At 37.6% G+C, this 17,963-nt stretch overlaps 1 protein-coding gene across 2 annotated transcripts in view; it reads left to right on the top strand.

The window, feature by feature from the left end:
- Positions 1 to 734: 734 nt before the first annotated feature.
- Positions 735 to 17,963, top strand: part of map2k7 (mitogen-activated protein kinase kinase 7) — a 34,285-nt gene continuing 17,056 nt past the window's right edge. Inside the window, exons 1-7 of one of the 2 annotated variants that reach the window (XM_051702424.1) lie at positions 735 to 894; positions 8,807 to 8,854; positions 12,512 to 12,656; positions 12,752 to 12,818; positions 15,896 to 16,009; positions 16,395 to 16,514; positions 16,744 to 16,851. In XM_051702424.1, coding sequence (XP_051558384.1) covers positions 774 to 894; positions 8,807 to 8,854; positions 12,512 to 12,656; positions 12,752 to 12,818; positions 15,896 to 16,009; positions 16,395 to 16,514; positions 16,744 to 16,851 — 723 coding nt within the window. In that variant the 5' untranslated portion in view covers positions 735 to 773. The remainder of the gene's footprint in view (positions 895 to 8,806; positions 8,855 to 12,511; positions 12,657 to 12,751; positions 12,819 to 15,895; positions 16,010 to 16,394; positions 16,515 to 16,743; positions 16,852 to 17,963) is intronic. The other variant, XM_051702425.1, reaches the window with a different exon arrangement.

The following is a 17,963-nucleotide window of genomic DNA, read 5'->3' as shown; positions in this document are numbered from 1 at the left end:
GAAATGAATATGAATCAATGTAGAATACAAGTGAACGCACCGCAACTATCTCAAGAATGGCATAACAATTTTCATCAGTTCATCAGTTTGATGAATGTTGTTGATGGCATAAATTAAAATCACTAAATTCCTAAAATGCAGAATAATCAATAGATCGAGCAGATGCAGACGGCGTACATAAAGCAATATAACAACAACACTGATACACTTTTTTCATTTTCATTCTATGGTGATATTAAAAAATTTACATATTTTACTGACAGCAGACTGTCATGATCTTGCCTAAATTTTTTAAACACTGACTACGACTGCATTAGAGTTGAATCTTTGCCATAGTAGGATTGGTAATTTTGCCCTCTGCTTTCAACACGACTGAACAACAAAAGGCTGCTCAGTCAGACTCCTGACACATCTGTTTGCAATGAACCGTGAGGTACAACATAATTTCATACCACTTATGAGCCAAAGCACTATAATAAAAATGATAGGGCTACACTATTTTAAAACGTATCTGCTATCATGTACACCAATAAAAGATGACCGAGCCAATGAGAGGAAGTTATGGGCGGGGCGACACGTGTAGTCACGCCCCAATGTGTTGCCCCGCCCCGTTCCGCAAGCTGCAGCCAGGGATACTTGGTGACAGCCCCTAGAGGTGAAGCTGTTTTTCCCTCAGCGGCCGCTAGGGGTCAGTGTTAGGCGCTGTTTCTCCCCCTGTGGCCGCTAGAGCGCAGTAAGTGGCGGCGTTCGATGGTGCTGCTGAAGTTTTCAAGATGTCGCTGGAGCAGAGACTCTCACGAATCGAGGAGAAACTCAAGCAGGAAAATAAAGAAGCCCGCAAACGCATCGACCTGAACATCGACATGAGCCCGCAGCGGTCGCGTCCGAGGCCAAGTGAGTTTGTGTGAGGATGAAGGAATGATAGTGGTGAGATGATGACGGAGGGATGAAACACAGGCTACATGATATAAACAAACAAACCGATCAAATTCTGACACTTCACTCACGTACACTCTAATGATTCTATATTGAAGGTCCGGATGAGTCTGTTTATCAGGGGTTGACCTACAGACTGTTTTAAATTATCCATAGGCTTAGTATTGAAAATAAATAAATAATCTAAAAATCTGGCAGTCAGCTCACTAGCGTTAGCCTGGTGGCTAGCAGTGTTTAGCAGGCCCTTATACTCACAGATCAGTCTGTATGTGTGTCTCTCTCGCATATCTGTCTGTCTGTCTGTCTGTCTGTCTGTCTGTCTGTAAAGCTGTTTGTGTATCTGTCTGTCTGTATATCTGTCTGTTTTCACACAATATCAGGCATGGTGTGGAAATACCATCATCTGGAGATGTTGTTGCTAATTGTTTTGTGTTGTAAATTAAAATAGTCACAGTCATGGCAGTCTTGTGGTGTTGTGAAATTGCTGGTTTGTTTGCTCATTGGGTCTCATGGAGTGTCATTGTCTGTTTTAAGGTGAAATGCATATTTTCTTCCGTTATTAAATTGGTAACAACCCTTTATATATATATATATATATATATATATAAGAAGACAGACTTGTCAGATAGTCTTGATTTGCCAGTGTTAGCCTATACATTGTCAATGTGTTATTAATTGACATAACTGATCTTCTAGATTAATAATCTTGAATATCAGTGATGCCTACTAAAAACCAAGTTTGGAAAGAATCCCGGCACTGTAACCTACTGTTTACTAATTGTCAATTTCGGTCTTGTGATGGCCTGTTTTTTTTTTTTAATTTTTTTTATTATTTTTTATTTTATTTTTTTTTGTTTATGGCCCAACACCTATTCATTTCCCCCTAATCATAAGTACACTTTTTTTTTAATTATTATTATTTATTGAAACCGATTTATATTTTAAGACACCAGAAAAACAAAATTAACAAGTTTCTGGTTTTTCCTCATGGAATATCATGTTTGCCTCTGAAATGTATCACATTATGAAAACAAAATTGCTTGCATATGTGAACTTTATTATAATCCAGATCTTGCTTTTTTATGTTTATGGGCAGAGATGTTTTATCTAGTAGACTAAAGGGTGTAAATTGATTTCCAGTTGTCCATCCTGGTCCATGGTCAGGAAAGACTAAAAAAAAAAAGCAGTAGTAGTGAAATTAGTTTAGCCTATAAGTGAAAGCGATCTGCGAATTTGCCTTGGATTCATTAGAGTCATTAGATTCAATTATTTGTTGAAGTATATATGAGATTGTGTGAATGAGTGAATTAATTAGTGTCTTTTTTTTCAACCTGTCATCAGCTGGATGTGTGTGTTGGCTTTTGTACTGGACGTTCCTATACTGTAATTCTGATGGTGTAGTAGGAGTAAAAACTGTCTTAATCTATAATTTCAAACAGTAGTGCAGGGCTACTTAACTTTAAAAAGCTCAGAGGCCGCAAAGTTGGATCCCTGTTGCCTTGATTCTTATATATATTTGTATACACTGATCGGCCACAACATTAAAACCACCTTCCTAATATCGTGTAGGTCCCCCTCGTGGGGCCTCCATGGATCGGAGTTGTTGGTCCAGCACATCCCATAGATGCTCAATCAGATTGAGATCTGGGGAATTTGGAGGCCAAGTCAACACCTTGAACTCTTTGCCATGTTCCTCAAGCCATTCCTGAACAATTTTTGCAGTGTGGCAGGGTGCATTATCCTGCTGAAAGAGGCCACTGCCATCAGGAAATACCATTGCCATGAAGGGGTGTATGTGGTCTGCAGCAATCTTTAGGTAGATTGTACGTGCCAAAGTAACATCCACATGAATGCCAGGACCCAAGGTTTCCCAGCAGAACATTGCCTAGAGCATCACACTGCCTCCACCGGCCTGTCGTCTTCCCATAGTGCATCCTGCTGCCATCTCTTCCTCAGGTATACGATGCACACGCACCCAGCCATCCACATGATCTAAAAGAAAACGTGATTCATCAGACCAGTCCACCTTCTTCCATTGATCCATGGTCCAGTTCTGACGCTCACGTGCCCATTAGGTGCACGTGCTTTCAGGGGAGGACAGGGGTCAGCATGGGCACTCAGACCGGTCTGTGGCTATGCAGCCCCAAACACAGCAAGCTGCGATGCACTGTGTGTTCTGACACCTTTCTATCATGGCCAGCATTAAGTTTTTCAGCAATTTGTGCTGCTGTAGCTCTTCTGTGGGATCAGTCCAGACGGGCTAGCCTTCGCTTCCCACGCGTATCAGTGACATACAACAGTTTGGTGAATACATGTTTACTCATTAGCTTCCACTCAGCTGACAACAATGAAAGTAGCTACGTGATTAGCTAATTAGCTATAAGCTCGTTGTCACAGAGAGTAAAAGACGGACGTTGTTTATTTTACTTTCCAACACTTCACCTGTCAGTGGTTTTAATGTTGTGGCTGATCAGTGTGTACAGTCAAAATTATTTAACCCCCCTGACCAGCAATACGTTCTGGTGATGTGAATTAAAACACATCAACTAAAACCTCAGTAAACAGTCAAAGTAAGTTTTTAATACACATTTGAGTGATTTTTGAGAACAAAGAGTTCAATTTACCCAAATTTTAAAATAAAAAATAACTAATTCTCTCCACAAATGTCATGTAAAAAATATTCAACCCCCAAAGTCAATCATTTGTGGAGCCTCCTTTATCCTTAATAACAGCAAATAAATGTTTCAGGTAAGTGTTCTCAGGCTTCGGACACCTCTCTATTAGAATTTGTACACATTTCTCATGAGGAAAAGCTTCCAGCTCATTGACATTCTTTGGTTTCTGTGCTGCCACTGCTTCCTTGAAATCCCAACAAAGGTTTGCAATGGGATTTTAATGATGGACTGAAAGGGCCATTTAACGACATTCCACGACCTATCCCTGAACCAGATTTTGGACAACTTGGATGTATCCTTGGTATTATTGTCTTGCTGGAAAGTTCAGTGATCACCGAGCTTCAATTTACACACTGAAGGCATCACATTTTTCATGCCAAAATGGCCTGATACCTGAGAGAATCCATGGTGTCAGTCACATAGTCAGGAGAGCCGTTTCCTGCAGCCGCAAAACACCCCCATAACAGGACTGACCCACCTCCATGCTTGACTGTGGGGATAGTGTCATACTTGTCATCACCTTGTCATCTTACTCCAGATGTACTGCTGACCCATGGGTCTAAAAATCATTTTCAGTTTAGTGTCATACGTCTATAAAACCTTCTTCCAGGACTCCACAGATCTTTCCTAATTACTTCTTGAATATTCAAGTCAACATTTCCCTTGGTGAAGTTTTGCTTTCTTCCACACCCCAAGAAGGTTGCTATTGTACCATATTTAAAAAATGTATGAACTGTACTGCCAACTTCGTCTATTGGAAATTGAAGTGTCTTGGAAATGTACTTTTAGCCATGACCTTTCTTGTGTAATGAAATAATCTCCTCTATTAGCTTTTGAGACAGCTTATTTTGAATTGCATTTTTTGCATAGATATACATTTTTGCTTACAACGCTAAACTTATATTTTAAAACTTAAGTGCCATTGCAGATTGATGACCTTAATTTTGTTTTAAAACAATTACTTGTTCACCCCACGCTTCCTGTAGCACTTGCCATTGATGTGGCTGTCTTGTCGGGCACTTCACACGGACCTTACAGTCTAGCTGATCCCACAAAAGCTCAAGATCCATAACACTCTTTTCCAGTTATCTGTTGTCCAATGTCTGTGTTTCTTTGTCCACTCTAACATTTCTTTTTGTTTTTCTGTTTCAAAAATGGCATTTTCTCTGCCATTCTTCCCATAAGGCCTGCACACCTGAGTCTTCTCTTTACTGTTGTACATGAAACTTGTGTTGAGCGGGTAGAATTCAATGAAGCTGTCAGCTGAGGACATGTGAGGCATCTATTTCTCAAACTAGAGACTCTGATGTACTTATCCTCTTGTTTAGTTGTACATCTGGCCTTCCACATCTCTTTCTGTCCTTGTTAGAGCCAGTTGTCCTTTGTCTTTGAAGACTATAGTATACATCTTTGTATGAAATCTTCAGGGTTTTTTATTTATTTATTTATTTATTTATTTATTTATTTATTTATTGGCAATTTCAAGTATTTTATAGCCTTCATTCTTCAAAACAATGATTGACTGACGAGTTTCTGTAGAAAGCTGTTTCGTTTTTGCCAGTTTAAGAAGTTCTGAAATTTTGTTTCAAATTGTAATAGTAATTTTTCACATTATTAATGTCCTGACTATACATTGTGATCAGTTGAATGCCACTTTGGTGAATAAAAGTACCAATTTCTTTCCATAAGAGCAAAATCTGTACATTATTCCAAACTTTTGGTTGCCAGTGTATATCCTCCTGAGACCCCCGCATGACTGCTGTGTGCATTTTCCATTTCTCTTTTTGATTTGTAACTAATAGCACCTAATAAACAAGCAAAAAAACTAGAGCAAATAAAAATTAGTGTGCACATTTGTGGACAGCGAGACCACATTGTGAAATTTTAAATAACACTAAGTTATAGAAAGTCAGATTTTTTTTTCATACATTTTTTATTATGCTTCCAGGAGTGTTGGTTATTCATGTATTTGAAACGTTACAGACATTGCAGCTGATTTTCTATAAAGCTGAGTAAAATCTTAATTCAAAGTAATGTCCAGCATCATCCAGTCACTGCCAACCATGTTAAAATAAAAGGTTGCATTTTAAAATTCTGAATCTATGTACTGATTATCATTGTCCCATGTCTACCAAACATGTTGAATGGTCCAGACATCATCTGCTGCCTGAAACTGAACTTTTGGTCCGATTTTAGGATTGAATGCTCTTAGTTGTATAGAAAGCAATAGGATGCTCCCTTGCTCCCTATTTAGTGAATGACTTAACCTCCAGTGTGCTGTCTATCTGCACTGGTCTCAGTACAGTTCATAATGCACCTTATTTTCATACTACATATGAAAAAGCAAAAAATGTTCAGCTTTTGGATGAACCCATTTATTTTCAATCTGAAAATGCACAGTAAATATATAGGAATGCATTTACTAATGTTAATGAATGGAATCGTATTGCAGAGATAACAAAATTAAACATTACAAAAACGTATATTAAAATGAAGCTGAATGACCCACAGATGTATTAGTTTAAAGTTATTTAAATTAACTAACATGTTTTTTTCTACTTTTGAGAAAATGCAGTGCCAGTGTCCATATGTAGACATCATGTTTATCAGCGCACTGACGTGCGAAAAATTTACAGATTTTTAAAGCGGCATATCAAATGAAACTAGAGATGCTACTCTTTACAATCAAATAGGTTTCAATAAAAAAAAAAAAAACTTAAATGTGTTTCTTACCAGAGGCACATATGTTGGCGCTGCGTCTGTAAGAGTGCTTCAAGGAAATCAACAGCATGCTGTCACGTGACTCGGTGCAGTAGTAGTTAACCCTTAAAATGACAGTCTAGAATCTTGTGAACAGTATTCAGTCAGTTTTTATTCAAGTTATGCATTGTGTATAGCGAAGCCAAAATACAACGTCCACGCATGTGGAGGCAGGGTCGCACGAGGAAATACACTACCATTCAAAAGATTGGGGTCACTTGCCTGAAAAGTTTCTCATGATCTTAAAAACCTTTTGATCCGAAGGCATATGCTTCAATGTTTGAAATTAGTTTTATAGACAAATATAATTGTGCCAACATATTAATTTATTTAATTACAAAACTAAAGTTTTATTTAAAAAAAAAAAAAAGTTTTTGAAATGGGTGACTTGGACCAAATAATTAAGAAAAGCAGCCACTAAGTGCCCATCATTGATGGGAACTCCTTCAATAGCATCCCAGGGTGATACTTCAAGAAGTTGGTTGAGAAAATGTCAAGAGTTCATGTCTGCAAAATCTAGGCAAATTGTGGCCACTTTGAAGATGCTAAAATATAACATAGTTTTGATTTAATTGTGATTTTTTTTTTTAGTCACAACATAATTCCCATAGTTCCATTTATGTTATTCCATAGTTGTGATGACTTTACTATTATTCTAAAATGTGAAGGAAAAAATTATAATAAAGAATGAGTAAGTGACCCTAAACTTTTGAATGGTAGTGTGTGTATATATATATATATATATATGTATATGTAATTCTTTTATAGTTAATCGTGATTAATCACCGATTTTGAAAGTGCTGAAGTTTGACACTATATATTCTTTTTCCTGTCAAAATGCATTTATTTCCATCTTAGGAAAGAAAGCAAAACAGTATGTAACAATAGAATTCTTTATTAACATCTTCCAAACAAAGCCTTCCACCGTATAAAGATAGAAATGCAATAAAATAGCACCAATTCGGGTAACATTAAAAGTTTCCCGAAGTCTAATTGGGAGTTTGACTAATTGAAAGAACTAGTCCCCCACATAGGTTGCATATTCATTGCAATAGGCATTAAATCTCTTAAACTCTCATCCTCCACAATATTTATCAGCAGGCAGACTGTGGCTATCAGCTTTCCTACAGCAATGTGATGCTGTGTTCATGATTCATGTCAGGGTGTCAATGTCAACCGTTGCTTTGAACTCCACATGAAAAGCGCTTGGAGACAAAAACATCTCATTCTGCATTTTGGTGATAAAGACTTGGTGTGCTTCTGTGGTAATTAAAATGCACATTCCATAGGCTGAAAAGTACTTGAAGTCCCATTTGGGCTTTATTTTGTACATCAAATAGCATTAAAAACTCCTTTCTCCATCACTTGATGGGTGGACACATTACAAGAGTTCTGCCCTACCAACAAGTGTTTATGCTGGTTTATGCTGTATTAATGGAAATTCGTTAATCACGATTAAATAAAATTAATAGGTTAAACTTTTATAATTGCATGCGTAACATGTTAACTCTTACAGCTGTAATATATTTTTATAGTAAGAGTTATTAATTTCATAGTAATTATTACTTTATTATTTAAATTAGGGGTGTAACCCAGTTTTCTCATGGTTTGGTTTTAATTTTCAAAGAGCCACTTTCTACCAGATTCATGGCAAAATAGAAAACATATTTGACCAGTTCTGTTGTCACTGTCAAAGACACTGTCAAATAATAAACACCAAACGTGTTCAACATCAAAAACACCAGAGATCCGTTGGAAAACAAGAGAGAGATATACTGTACAATATTAACTCCAAAACTGCTCCAGTGGGAATTCATAAAGGTTTGTTCACTCTATGTGGCTTTTTGCGGTGAAGTAACGCAGATCACTAGTAAGCATTTCCGTAAGCATTTGCATTATTGCAGGATAAACATATTTTTTTTTCCTATTATGACTGTTATCATGATGAACATTAATCTCAGTTAAGCTATTCAAACATGTTTAATTGACAGACCATGCGTGCGTGCACATACTGTTTCTATGAATGCGCACGCGAACTGACCGCTGATCTCATGCAACATCAGCTGTGCTCCGATATTCCTTGTTGTTTATTTCATTTGTAACATCCTTTTACAGTTTATTTTCCTCTCTAACTGTGCTATGATTCAGCAATACAGAGAAATAACATAAATACTCTTGAAAATTGACACCACAATTCATGTACATTTAATTGCCTGTTGATAAATCTATTTTTGATAATGGAATAATAACGGAGGACCGCGTGTTGAGTAGCTGAGATTCTAAGATGATGACCACGCTGAAGGGGATCATGTTTGTGTGCATGTCAAAATGCACATACTGTTTGAATGTGAAGAAGGAAGCAGTGATTCCTGTAGGTGTGTGTGGGATATGATAGTAATGAGTGTGTGTGTGTATTTTCTCTCCTCTGTATCTAGTCATCGTGATCCAGCTCAGTCCAGCTCCAGCCCCCTCCCAGCGCGCAGGTACCATCATCACTACATCTACGCTGCATCATCCTCTCTCTCTCTCTCTCTCACACTCTCTCACTCTCTCTTCACCTTGCAGGTTACATCTTTCTTTTGTCCTCTCATCTTTCTCAGGCTCCTTCCTCCCTTTTTAATTATTCTACCACCTTTCATTCACACAGCATTCTTTAATTACTCTTACTCTTTCATTTACATTAAAAATAGGGATACACTGACACAAAATGTGTGTGCCGATACAATATCTGATTACTTAGAACAACATCTGCCAATACTGATACAGATAGTTTTGTGGTTCTACTTTTTTATGCTACCTTGTTTCAAATCACTTATACACACCTTTGAAAGAAATTTAAATAATAACTTTATTATCTATGTCTTGACATTTTTTCAAAATAACTAAAACACTAAAAGAAAAAGCACATTATTAACTCACATTAACATTCTTCACTCACGTTAACTGAATTTTGAATGATTGTCCTATTTTTTTCCCCTACTGGAAATTATTGAAGAAAAAAATTTCTTGTTTCAGCTTCATGTCTCCGAAAAAGTTTTATTTAAAAAAATAAATAAAATACAATGAAAACTAAATGTATTTTTTCAACTTCAATAATTTGCTGCATAATAAAAAAGTTTTACTCCTAAAGAAATTAATAGTCATTTTGAAACATAGGTATAAAATCATGAGCAATCACATGAGATGAAGACTCCAGTCATATCAGTAACCTTATAAAAGCTATTTTATTCTACATGGAGAGGGTCCGCACATGGGGGCAGCCATGTTAGGATCACATGACCAGCCGAATACTGCTCACTTAATCTCAGTAACCACCTTGATATTGGACACTTTCACTCTTGGATTAAAGTAAATGGCTGAATGTGAATATAAATTGCATACAATTGCATCTGTAATTGGGGGGTGGTATTGACGCTGACTTCCACCCCTGGAGTCGTGAGATTGAATCTAGGGTGTGCTGAGTGACTCCAGCCAGGTCAACTAAGCAACCAAATTGGCCCGGTTGCTAGGAAGGGTAGAGTCACATATGGTAACATATGGTAACCTGCTCGTGGTCACGACTAGATAGCATGAGCCTCCACGTGCTGTGAGTCTCTGCGGTGTCATGCACAGCGAGCCACGTGATAAGATGCGCGGATTGACTGTCTCAGAAGCGGAGGCAACTAAGACTTGTCCTCCGCCACCTGGATTGAGATGAGTAACCGTGCCAACATGAGGACCTAGTAAGTAGTGGGAATTGGGCATTCCAAAAAACGTTTAGAACGTGCAGTAATAGAATAAATACAAAATTGATAGTGCTTGCCAGATAAATGTTAATATACCGTATAAAAGCTCACCATAAAACAAAATATGGCATAATTTACTCATCCTCCTTGTTCCAAGCTTTTGAATAAGAGGATCGTTATTATGCCTGTCAAGCTCAAAAAGAACATAAAAGCTCCATAAATGTTGTCCATATCACTTGTGCACTATATGTCAAGTCTACCGAAGCCATTTGATAGCGTTGTGTAAAGAACAGACCGAAATGTAAGTGTTCACTGAAACCTTCCTTTTCATGCATTTGAATCTGGTGCACATGCGAGAACATCATTGTTTACTTAAGCGCAGCACAGTGAGCGCACCTGACACCAAATAAGGAGAAAAAGGCGGAGAAAAAGAAATCACGCACATTGGTTCTTCCGCAATCGCAGTAAATTTGAATGTGAGAAAGTGAACAAGGTTTGATAACGGGGCAACATTCTACGCCCCCCCCCCCCAAGAACCCCCCAGAACACCCTAGCAGTGTTGTAGTGGTTTTTGTGTATTTTAAGCACCTCCGAAAATATTACAATCTAGTTGCATCAAATGCCTGACATAAAAATTCTTCTTACTTACTGTACATACTGAAATCTCACTCTCTTCTTCCTTGCGCTTTCACTCTTTCTGTATCCTCAAATGGTCTTCCTTTTTTCCTTCATTTCTTCACATCATCCATTCTTTTATTCTGCTCAGCAGCGAGCGAGTGAGCCTGTGTTAAGAGTGTGTGAAAGACCTGTATGTAGGATTAAATTGTTTTGCTACGAGATCAGACATTATGCATGATGTGGCTATAACTGCATGGCCCGATTGTGAAGAAACACAAAAACACTTCACAGGGTGTTCTGCGTTCAGTAACTGTTGGGTTTGAGCTTGTCTGAGGCCAGACAAACTTTTTCCTTTTCACTCGGCTCTGTCTCAGCTCTCTGTCCGTTCTTTCCACAATTGTTTTTTGTTTTTTTTCTGGAAGAGACTGCTTTGTCTTCTGCACAGATGTGGATTATGGCAATGCTGGTGCCTGTGTTTGTGTCCAGCAGGTGTGTCTGAGCTGTGTGTGTGGCTGAATTGCCTGACCTTACTGACTAACCCAAGCTGACTGATTCTCTCCCATGAACAGGTTTTCACGAGGAGGAATCAGAAGTTCAATGATCTTCGCTTTCTTCATCTGTTTCCTTTTTATTTGCGAAATATTTACAGGAATGGTCTGTTTATACAGCTCAAGAATCAGCACAATTTGAAATTTGTTGTTCATCAAAAGCATAGTATAATTTCACAGTTCTCTGCTCCAGCAACGAATTGTCAACAACAATATTAAATGCTTAGATTTGCATGGTTTGGTGAGCGAATGTTAAACATCACCTGGTGGTGGCTGCTTGTCTCTTATTAGCCCCGGTGCATGCTGGGAATGCTAACACTAACTCCAGTGGCTGGTTTTCACTGTTTCACTGGCAGCGACTTCTGTATACGAATATGTCTGATCTTGGCATGTTACTGATGTAGCCTTAGGATTTTAAATTTGTGACGTATGTCATTACAAACATTCACTGCGGCTAACAAGGGGGCTCCTTTTTTATATATAAAAATATAGAGATTTTGAGAATGAGAAAATGACTGACTGAATTTCCATGGCTTATATACACTACAGTAGTTGAACTTTGATTTAAAATGTGCTCCAAAACAGATAGCTCCTGACAACTAGGATATAGGGATGAATCTCATTTTCATTACTGTAATGCAGAAAAAAGGATCATTACTGGAATGCAGAACAAATCTCTCATTACTGTAATGTAAAGTTAAATTATTAGTATGCATTTAATGTACTTAATTTATACTAAAATAATACAGCAAATGTATTGTGTCCTGATGGGAAGATTTCTTTGACGAAAATTAGATTATTTACATGTTATGGTAATGAGCATAATAGGGGAGAATTGTGCTTAATTGTCATGAAGAAAATAAATTTTCCAATGCAAAAAAAAAAAAAAGAAAAAAAGAATTGCTTAATTTTATTTATGCAAAATATAATTAGTTTTATTTATAAATGGTTTTAATTTTTTCATTTGATTTTGGAGTGAAATATGTCCAAGTTAATGCTTTGTGAGATTTACCCGTAGAAGAATACTAAGAGTCCTGATCTAGAATTAGTGTCTGCTTATCTCATATCAAACATAAAGGAGTGAATCTGGATCAGATCTGGATTCTGGGCCCCCAGACCTGATTTGGTAACAGGTCTCTAAATTTGGGATGCTTTATGAACCGTGTTCCCAGTAAAGACCATCAATTCACTGACTTTCTGTTGTCTTAGTCTCATTCTCTCCATCCTTCCCTCTGGTCTTTTTTCGTAGCTCTGCAGTTACCGCTGGCCAACGATGGAGGAAGTCGCTCGTCCTCTTCAGAAAGCTCACCTCAACACCCCTCATACCCTAGCAGATCCCGACAAATGCTTAAGCTTCCCACCCCACCTTATAGCCAACCGAAGAGCCTGGAGAAGTATGTCAAATGAGTCACCCACTCACACTTATGGAGCATGATCTAGGGGTGAGGGAAAGTCATGGTTTTTTAATGTATAATTTTTTTTTCTTCAGTGCTGAAATCGATCAGAAGCTGCAGGAAATAATGAAACAAACAGGTTACCTGAAGATTGATGGACAGGTGAGAATCACCATTTCCAGCTTTCCTTTATAGATCCTGTAAATTAAGGCTGTCAACTTCAAATTAGAATATTCCTTGAATTTAAGATAAAAATGCACATTTGAAATGCTAAAATGAGCATTCGAAATGTGGATGTGTGCCAAGCACTTATGATAACGTAGGCTATATTCTTGGGCTAAAACAGACACATTGCATAAATAAAACGCCTCGAGATGCGTTTTAACCTCCTTAGACCCGAGCGTGACTGCTGTGTGCATTTTCAATTTCACTTTTTGATTTGTAACTAGTAGCACCTAATAAACAAGCAAAAAAAAAATAATAATAATTGTTTCTAGAGTAAATAGTTTACTCAAAAATGATGTCCACATATGTGGACAGTTGGACTAAGTTGTGAAATACCAAGCCATAGAAAGTCTGGGGTTTTTTTCATCATATTGTTTATTCGTGTTTTTGAGACGTTACTAAAGTTACATCAGAAATTGGCATGATTAATTCTGATTCAAAATAATGCCAGCATCATCCAATCACTGCCAACCATGTTAAAATAAAATTATACATTATAAATTCTGAATCTATGTACTGTTTACCATTTTCCCATGTCTGCCAAACATGTTGAGTGGTCCAGACATCTTCTGCAGCATTTTAGTAGTGAATGCACTCACTAAATAGGGAGTAAGTGAGCATCCTCTAGCTCTCTATGCTGCTAAATGACTTAACCTCCAGTGTGTGGTCTGTCTGCACTGGTCTCAGAACAGGTTGAAATGCACCTTATTTTCATCCTAACTCCATATAAATCCTATGAAAACAACATTTTTCAGCTTTTGGATGAACCCATTGATTCTCAATGTGAAAATGCACAGTGAATATAGGAATGCATTTACTAATGTTAATGAATATAACTGCATTGTACAGTGATAACAAAATAAAATATAACCAGATTTATATTAAAATGAAACAAAATGGCCCACAGATGTGTTAATGTTGAAAGTTTTTCAAAATAACGTAACGTTTTTTTTTTTTTTTTGAGGGAATAATGTCCCAAAGTTCACATATGTGGACATCATGGTTATCAGTGCGAAAAATTAAAAACATTTTTTAAAGCGCATTTATAAACGAAACTAGAGTCTCTACTCTTTACACCTAAATGGGTTTCAATGAAAAAACATAAAGAGGTTTCTTATCAGAAGTACTTTTGTTGGCTCATCGCCCTTAGAAGCTCTTCACGGAAATCAACGTCAAGTTGTTGTCACGTGACTTGGTGCTCCCAAAAGTTTAACCCTTCAATGACAGTCTAGAGCAGGGCTCTTCAGCTACTTTCTTGCGGGGGCCAGATTATTCAGAAGCGGGGGCCAATTTGTTTTCCGTATTTATCTTAGCTAACACTTTCATCGCAAGTAACGTTACTTTAACATTTATTAATATTAAAATGGTCACAGGGTTTTGAAAAAAAAAGAGATAAAATGTCTATTGCATTTTCTCTATAAAGTATCATCCTGTTCAGTGAGAAAAAAAATTACTCCTGCAAATATTTTGAATTTGCACACAATAGCCAGTGCAGGAGCCAGATTTTTGTGTAGGTAATCATTGGCAAAATAAGAACAAACTGAGTTGATGCTGTTCTTGATTAAGAGGGCTGATTCACAGCTGTGTAGAACCTGTATATTATATAATTTTTTCCAAACCCTACAGACCCTGAAGAGGTGAGACACGATCGTTTGACACTTCAAGAATAGTAAATAAAAGCAAACTTTTCAGCACATTTTCTTTGAACATTCAGTTTTCGTAATCGATTGCTTTTGTTGCCTAATGTGTATACAGTATGTGCTGACAACATTTCTGTCACAAATGCACTGACCATTTTTTACATCTGTAGATGTGAATGCACTCCACACAACCAAGCAATTTTATATAAATACATTGGATTGAAAAAGACACTTTAAAATGCTCACCTAAACGGTGTAATCCATGTTTAGCAAAGCAGTGTAACTAATTTTAAGTGCGCATTTAAACTTTTCTATCGCCAGAAAAGCGTAAATGCACACTCCGGTCGGCACAACTGATGACAGCTGAATGCTGTTGCACGTGCCAATGAGGGTTGTTAAACTCACCGCTGATTGCTGAGGCTCGAGCCTATGAACACTTTTGCACAGAGAGCTCTCTGGTATTTCGGATGGCGAGACAATTTGTTTAAAAATCAGTCGGAGGGCCAGACAAAGATGATTGGCAGGCCGGATTTGGCCTCCGGGCCGTCAGTTGACTAGCCCTGGTCTAGAGTATTGTGAAGAGTATTCAGTCGGTTTAAATTAATTTAAATTATGCGTTGCGTATAGCAAAGCCAAAATACAACATCCACGCATGTGGACGCGGGTCGCGCAAGGTTAAAGGTTGAATTTCCTTTTAAAAATACACAGCGTATATAAAATTCATCTTAACTGCAAGAGACACTGAATAAAAAAACAGCGAGATAACGCAACGGTCAAAGACGTCCATCAAGCGCATGCTTGCATAGAAAAAGACAGATGCGTTCAGAGAGAACGGCCCCCAGATGTGGAGGTCTTTAGCGGTTGGGTCTCGCTGCATTAGCATTAGGTACATACACCCAACCGTATTTAGTTGAAAACACTGTGGTACCGCTGATATTATGAAGCATGAGTCTGTGGTAGTACATGATACTGTGCAACACTAAGTTAAAACAGAACCATCTATTGATGCATTTCTCATTTTACTATTTTTACTTATTTGAGAATATGACCTGGCAAAATCTTTGGACTTTTTCATTTTATGCACATTTGTTAACAGCCAGATATGTACTTTGCAATAAACAAAAGCTAACAAAATAACACAGTGATGATTAAGTTGGTTTATATTAATTTGTTGTGCCCTCTTGTGGACGTAGGAGACAACGTTGATTAAGAAATCAGATGTCTTGTAGATTTTCCCCTCTACCTGAAATAATATCTTGTAAATTTTGAAAATAAATAAAATTTTGGTAATATTTCAGTGAAAAATTTTGACAGACCTACTGTGAATATGGTGTTTAAAAAAAGTGCCAGACCTCTTCTTTATGTGTTATCTAGCGTTACCCCGCAGAGGTGACGGATCTGATCAGCGAGGGAGAGATCGGCAGTGGAACGTGTGGACAGGTGTTTAAAGTTCGCTTTAAGAAGACTGGCCATGTCATCGCTGTCAAGGTCAGTTAAGCTTTCTGTCTCTCTCTTCACGGTCTCATATCCCTGATAATTAGAAGAGAATACTTGATAATCAGCACTGGCTTCTGGATGGGATTAAATTACAAGGCCTTCTAAATCACGATTGTTTAAGATTTCCAGTGTAGCTGCTCAACTAGGTAACATGAAAAGTGTTTAATCACGTTAAAAATATTAATAAAAGAGGCGTGAAGGTATACTTTTAAGAATGAGGCTTGAAGGTTCTTTTGGATGCTTTTTTTATGATGGGATTTTGTGTTCATTTGTCTAATGGGATTTGTCTAATAGAACTTTTCTTGTAAATACTGAGTCATTAAAACAGCAATGCAGCTCTGGAGTAATTACTGCATGTGTGTGTTTTTCCTTGCAGCAAATGAGGAGGACAGGTAATAAAGACGAAAACAAGAGAATCCTTATGGATCTGGATGTGGTGTTGAAGAGTCACGACTGTCCGTACATCATCCAGTGCTATGGTGCTATAGTCACCAATGTGAGTAGCGCACATACACTTATGATCTGTGCAGTTTTACTGCTTTTTCCAAGTCCTATGCTATGCTGCATCAATAACTAACTCAGTAACTTAGTAATTTAGTTAAATCAGGCATTATTATTTGTTAAATATGCATTATTTGAAGAATCGGCTCTCTTGGGATCTTGATGGCAAATGTTTAAGTATCCTGAATGACTTCAGATCTCAAGGTGTCTCTTCTCCTGTGCAGACGGATGTGTTCATCGCCATGGAACTAATGGGGACATGTGCAGAGAAGCTGAAGAAGAGGATCCAGGGGCCCATACCCGAGCCTATTCTGGGAAAGATGACCGTGGCGGTAAGTCTTCCTTTATACCAGTGGTTCTCAACCTTTTTTTGATGAACATCCCTCTACTTCATTCTCTTACCCCAGCCGCTAATATTGCATATTTTGTCCCACTGAAATGCTTATTCTACATTACAGCTTTGATTTTGAGTTGGATGTAGAAGTAAATTTAATGGTATCTACAACAGTAAGGTTATCTATAAAATCTATAAAAAGTTAACACCTAATTTATGTGACTAAATGTATTTATTTTTATAGTTTTAACAGTGGTATTTGTAGCAAGACCATAGTAAGCACTTGGAAGCATGGATGATCTTCACTACCATGGTTAGATGTAACATGATTTCTATTAAATACATTTTGGCATTTTTGTAATTACAAAAAGTAGGCCTACTCTAAACACATGTAAAAATAATAAATGCAAAATATAATCATTTAAAAGTTGTAACAAAAATGTATTATATTCCCTTGCTCCCCTAATGTAGCCTATGACAAATTAAAAAGAGCTGAAGTAGTGATATGATAATATGTATTATGAATCTATTCTGCCTAAAGTACAGTGTTACAATAGTAAATTCAAGGGTAGTCATGTAGAATTCTGTGTCGAATTTAAATGGTTTCAGCGTCTCGTGCTGTGCTTCTCATTGGTTCTCACAGCGCTGCAATGATCAGAGGTGTGCGTTTGAGAGCTCGAGACCGGTCTGTGAGTAAAAAACGCACCTGGTTTGCGCTATACTGCTCTGTCCATTGAAGTCTATCCACCTACAGAGCCATACAGGTGCATTAGCAGAGGATGTGACTTCGCCTGTCTATTTGACGCTGCTAAACCAGATACTTCAGATGCATCGCTAGACTTCAGAATCAGATGAACCGTGGCACAAATGCATACCAACCCGTATAATGGAGTCTAGATAAACATTTTAATGCAAACAGGAACTTGACAATTGTTTTGATTAACATGACTGATAAACGCCCCCCATTTGTAACCTAATGCCCCCTCTCCACTAATTTGCTCTCAGCGCCCCCTGGCATCTTGAATGCCCCTGTTGAGAACCCCTGCTTTATACTATCCTATTACAGCAAAATTCAAAATGACCTCTTCTCTGCCATAGCTTGGTTGGCAC

Source organism: Myxocyprinus asiaticus, chromosome 7 (assembly GCF_019703515.2).
Source record: "Myxocyprinus asiaticus isolate MX2 ecotype Aquarium Trade chromosome 7, UBuf_Myxa_2, whole genome shotgun sequence".
Taxonomy (NCBI): domain Eukaryota; kingdom Metazoa; phylum Chordata; class Actinopteri; order Cypriniformes; family Catostomidae; genus Myxocyprinus; species Myxocyprinus asiaticus.
This window is presented reverse-complemented; position numbering and strand designations above follow the sequence as displayed.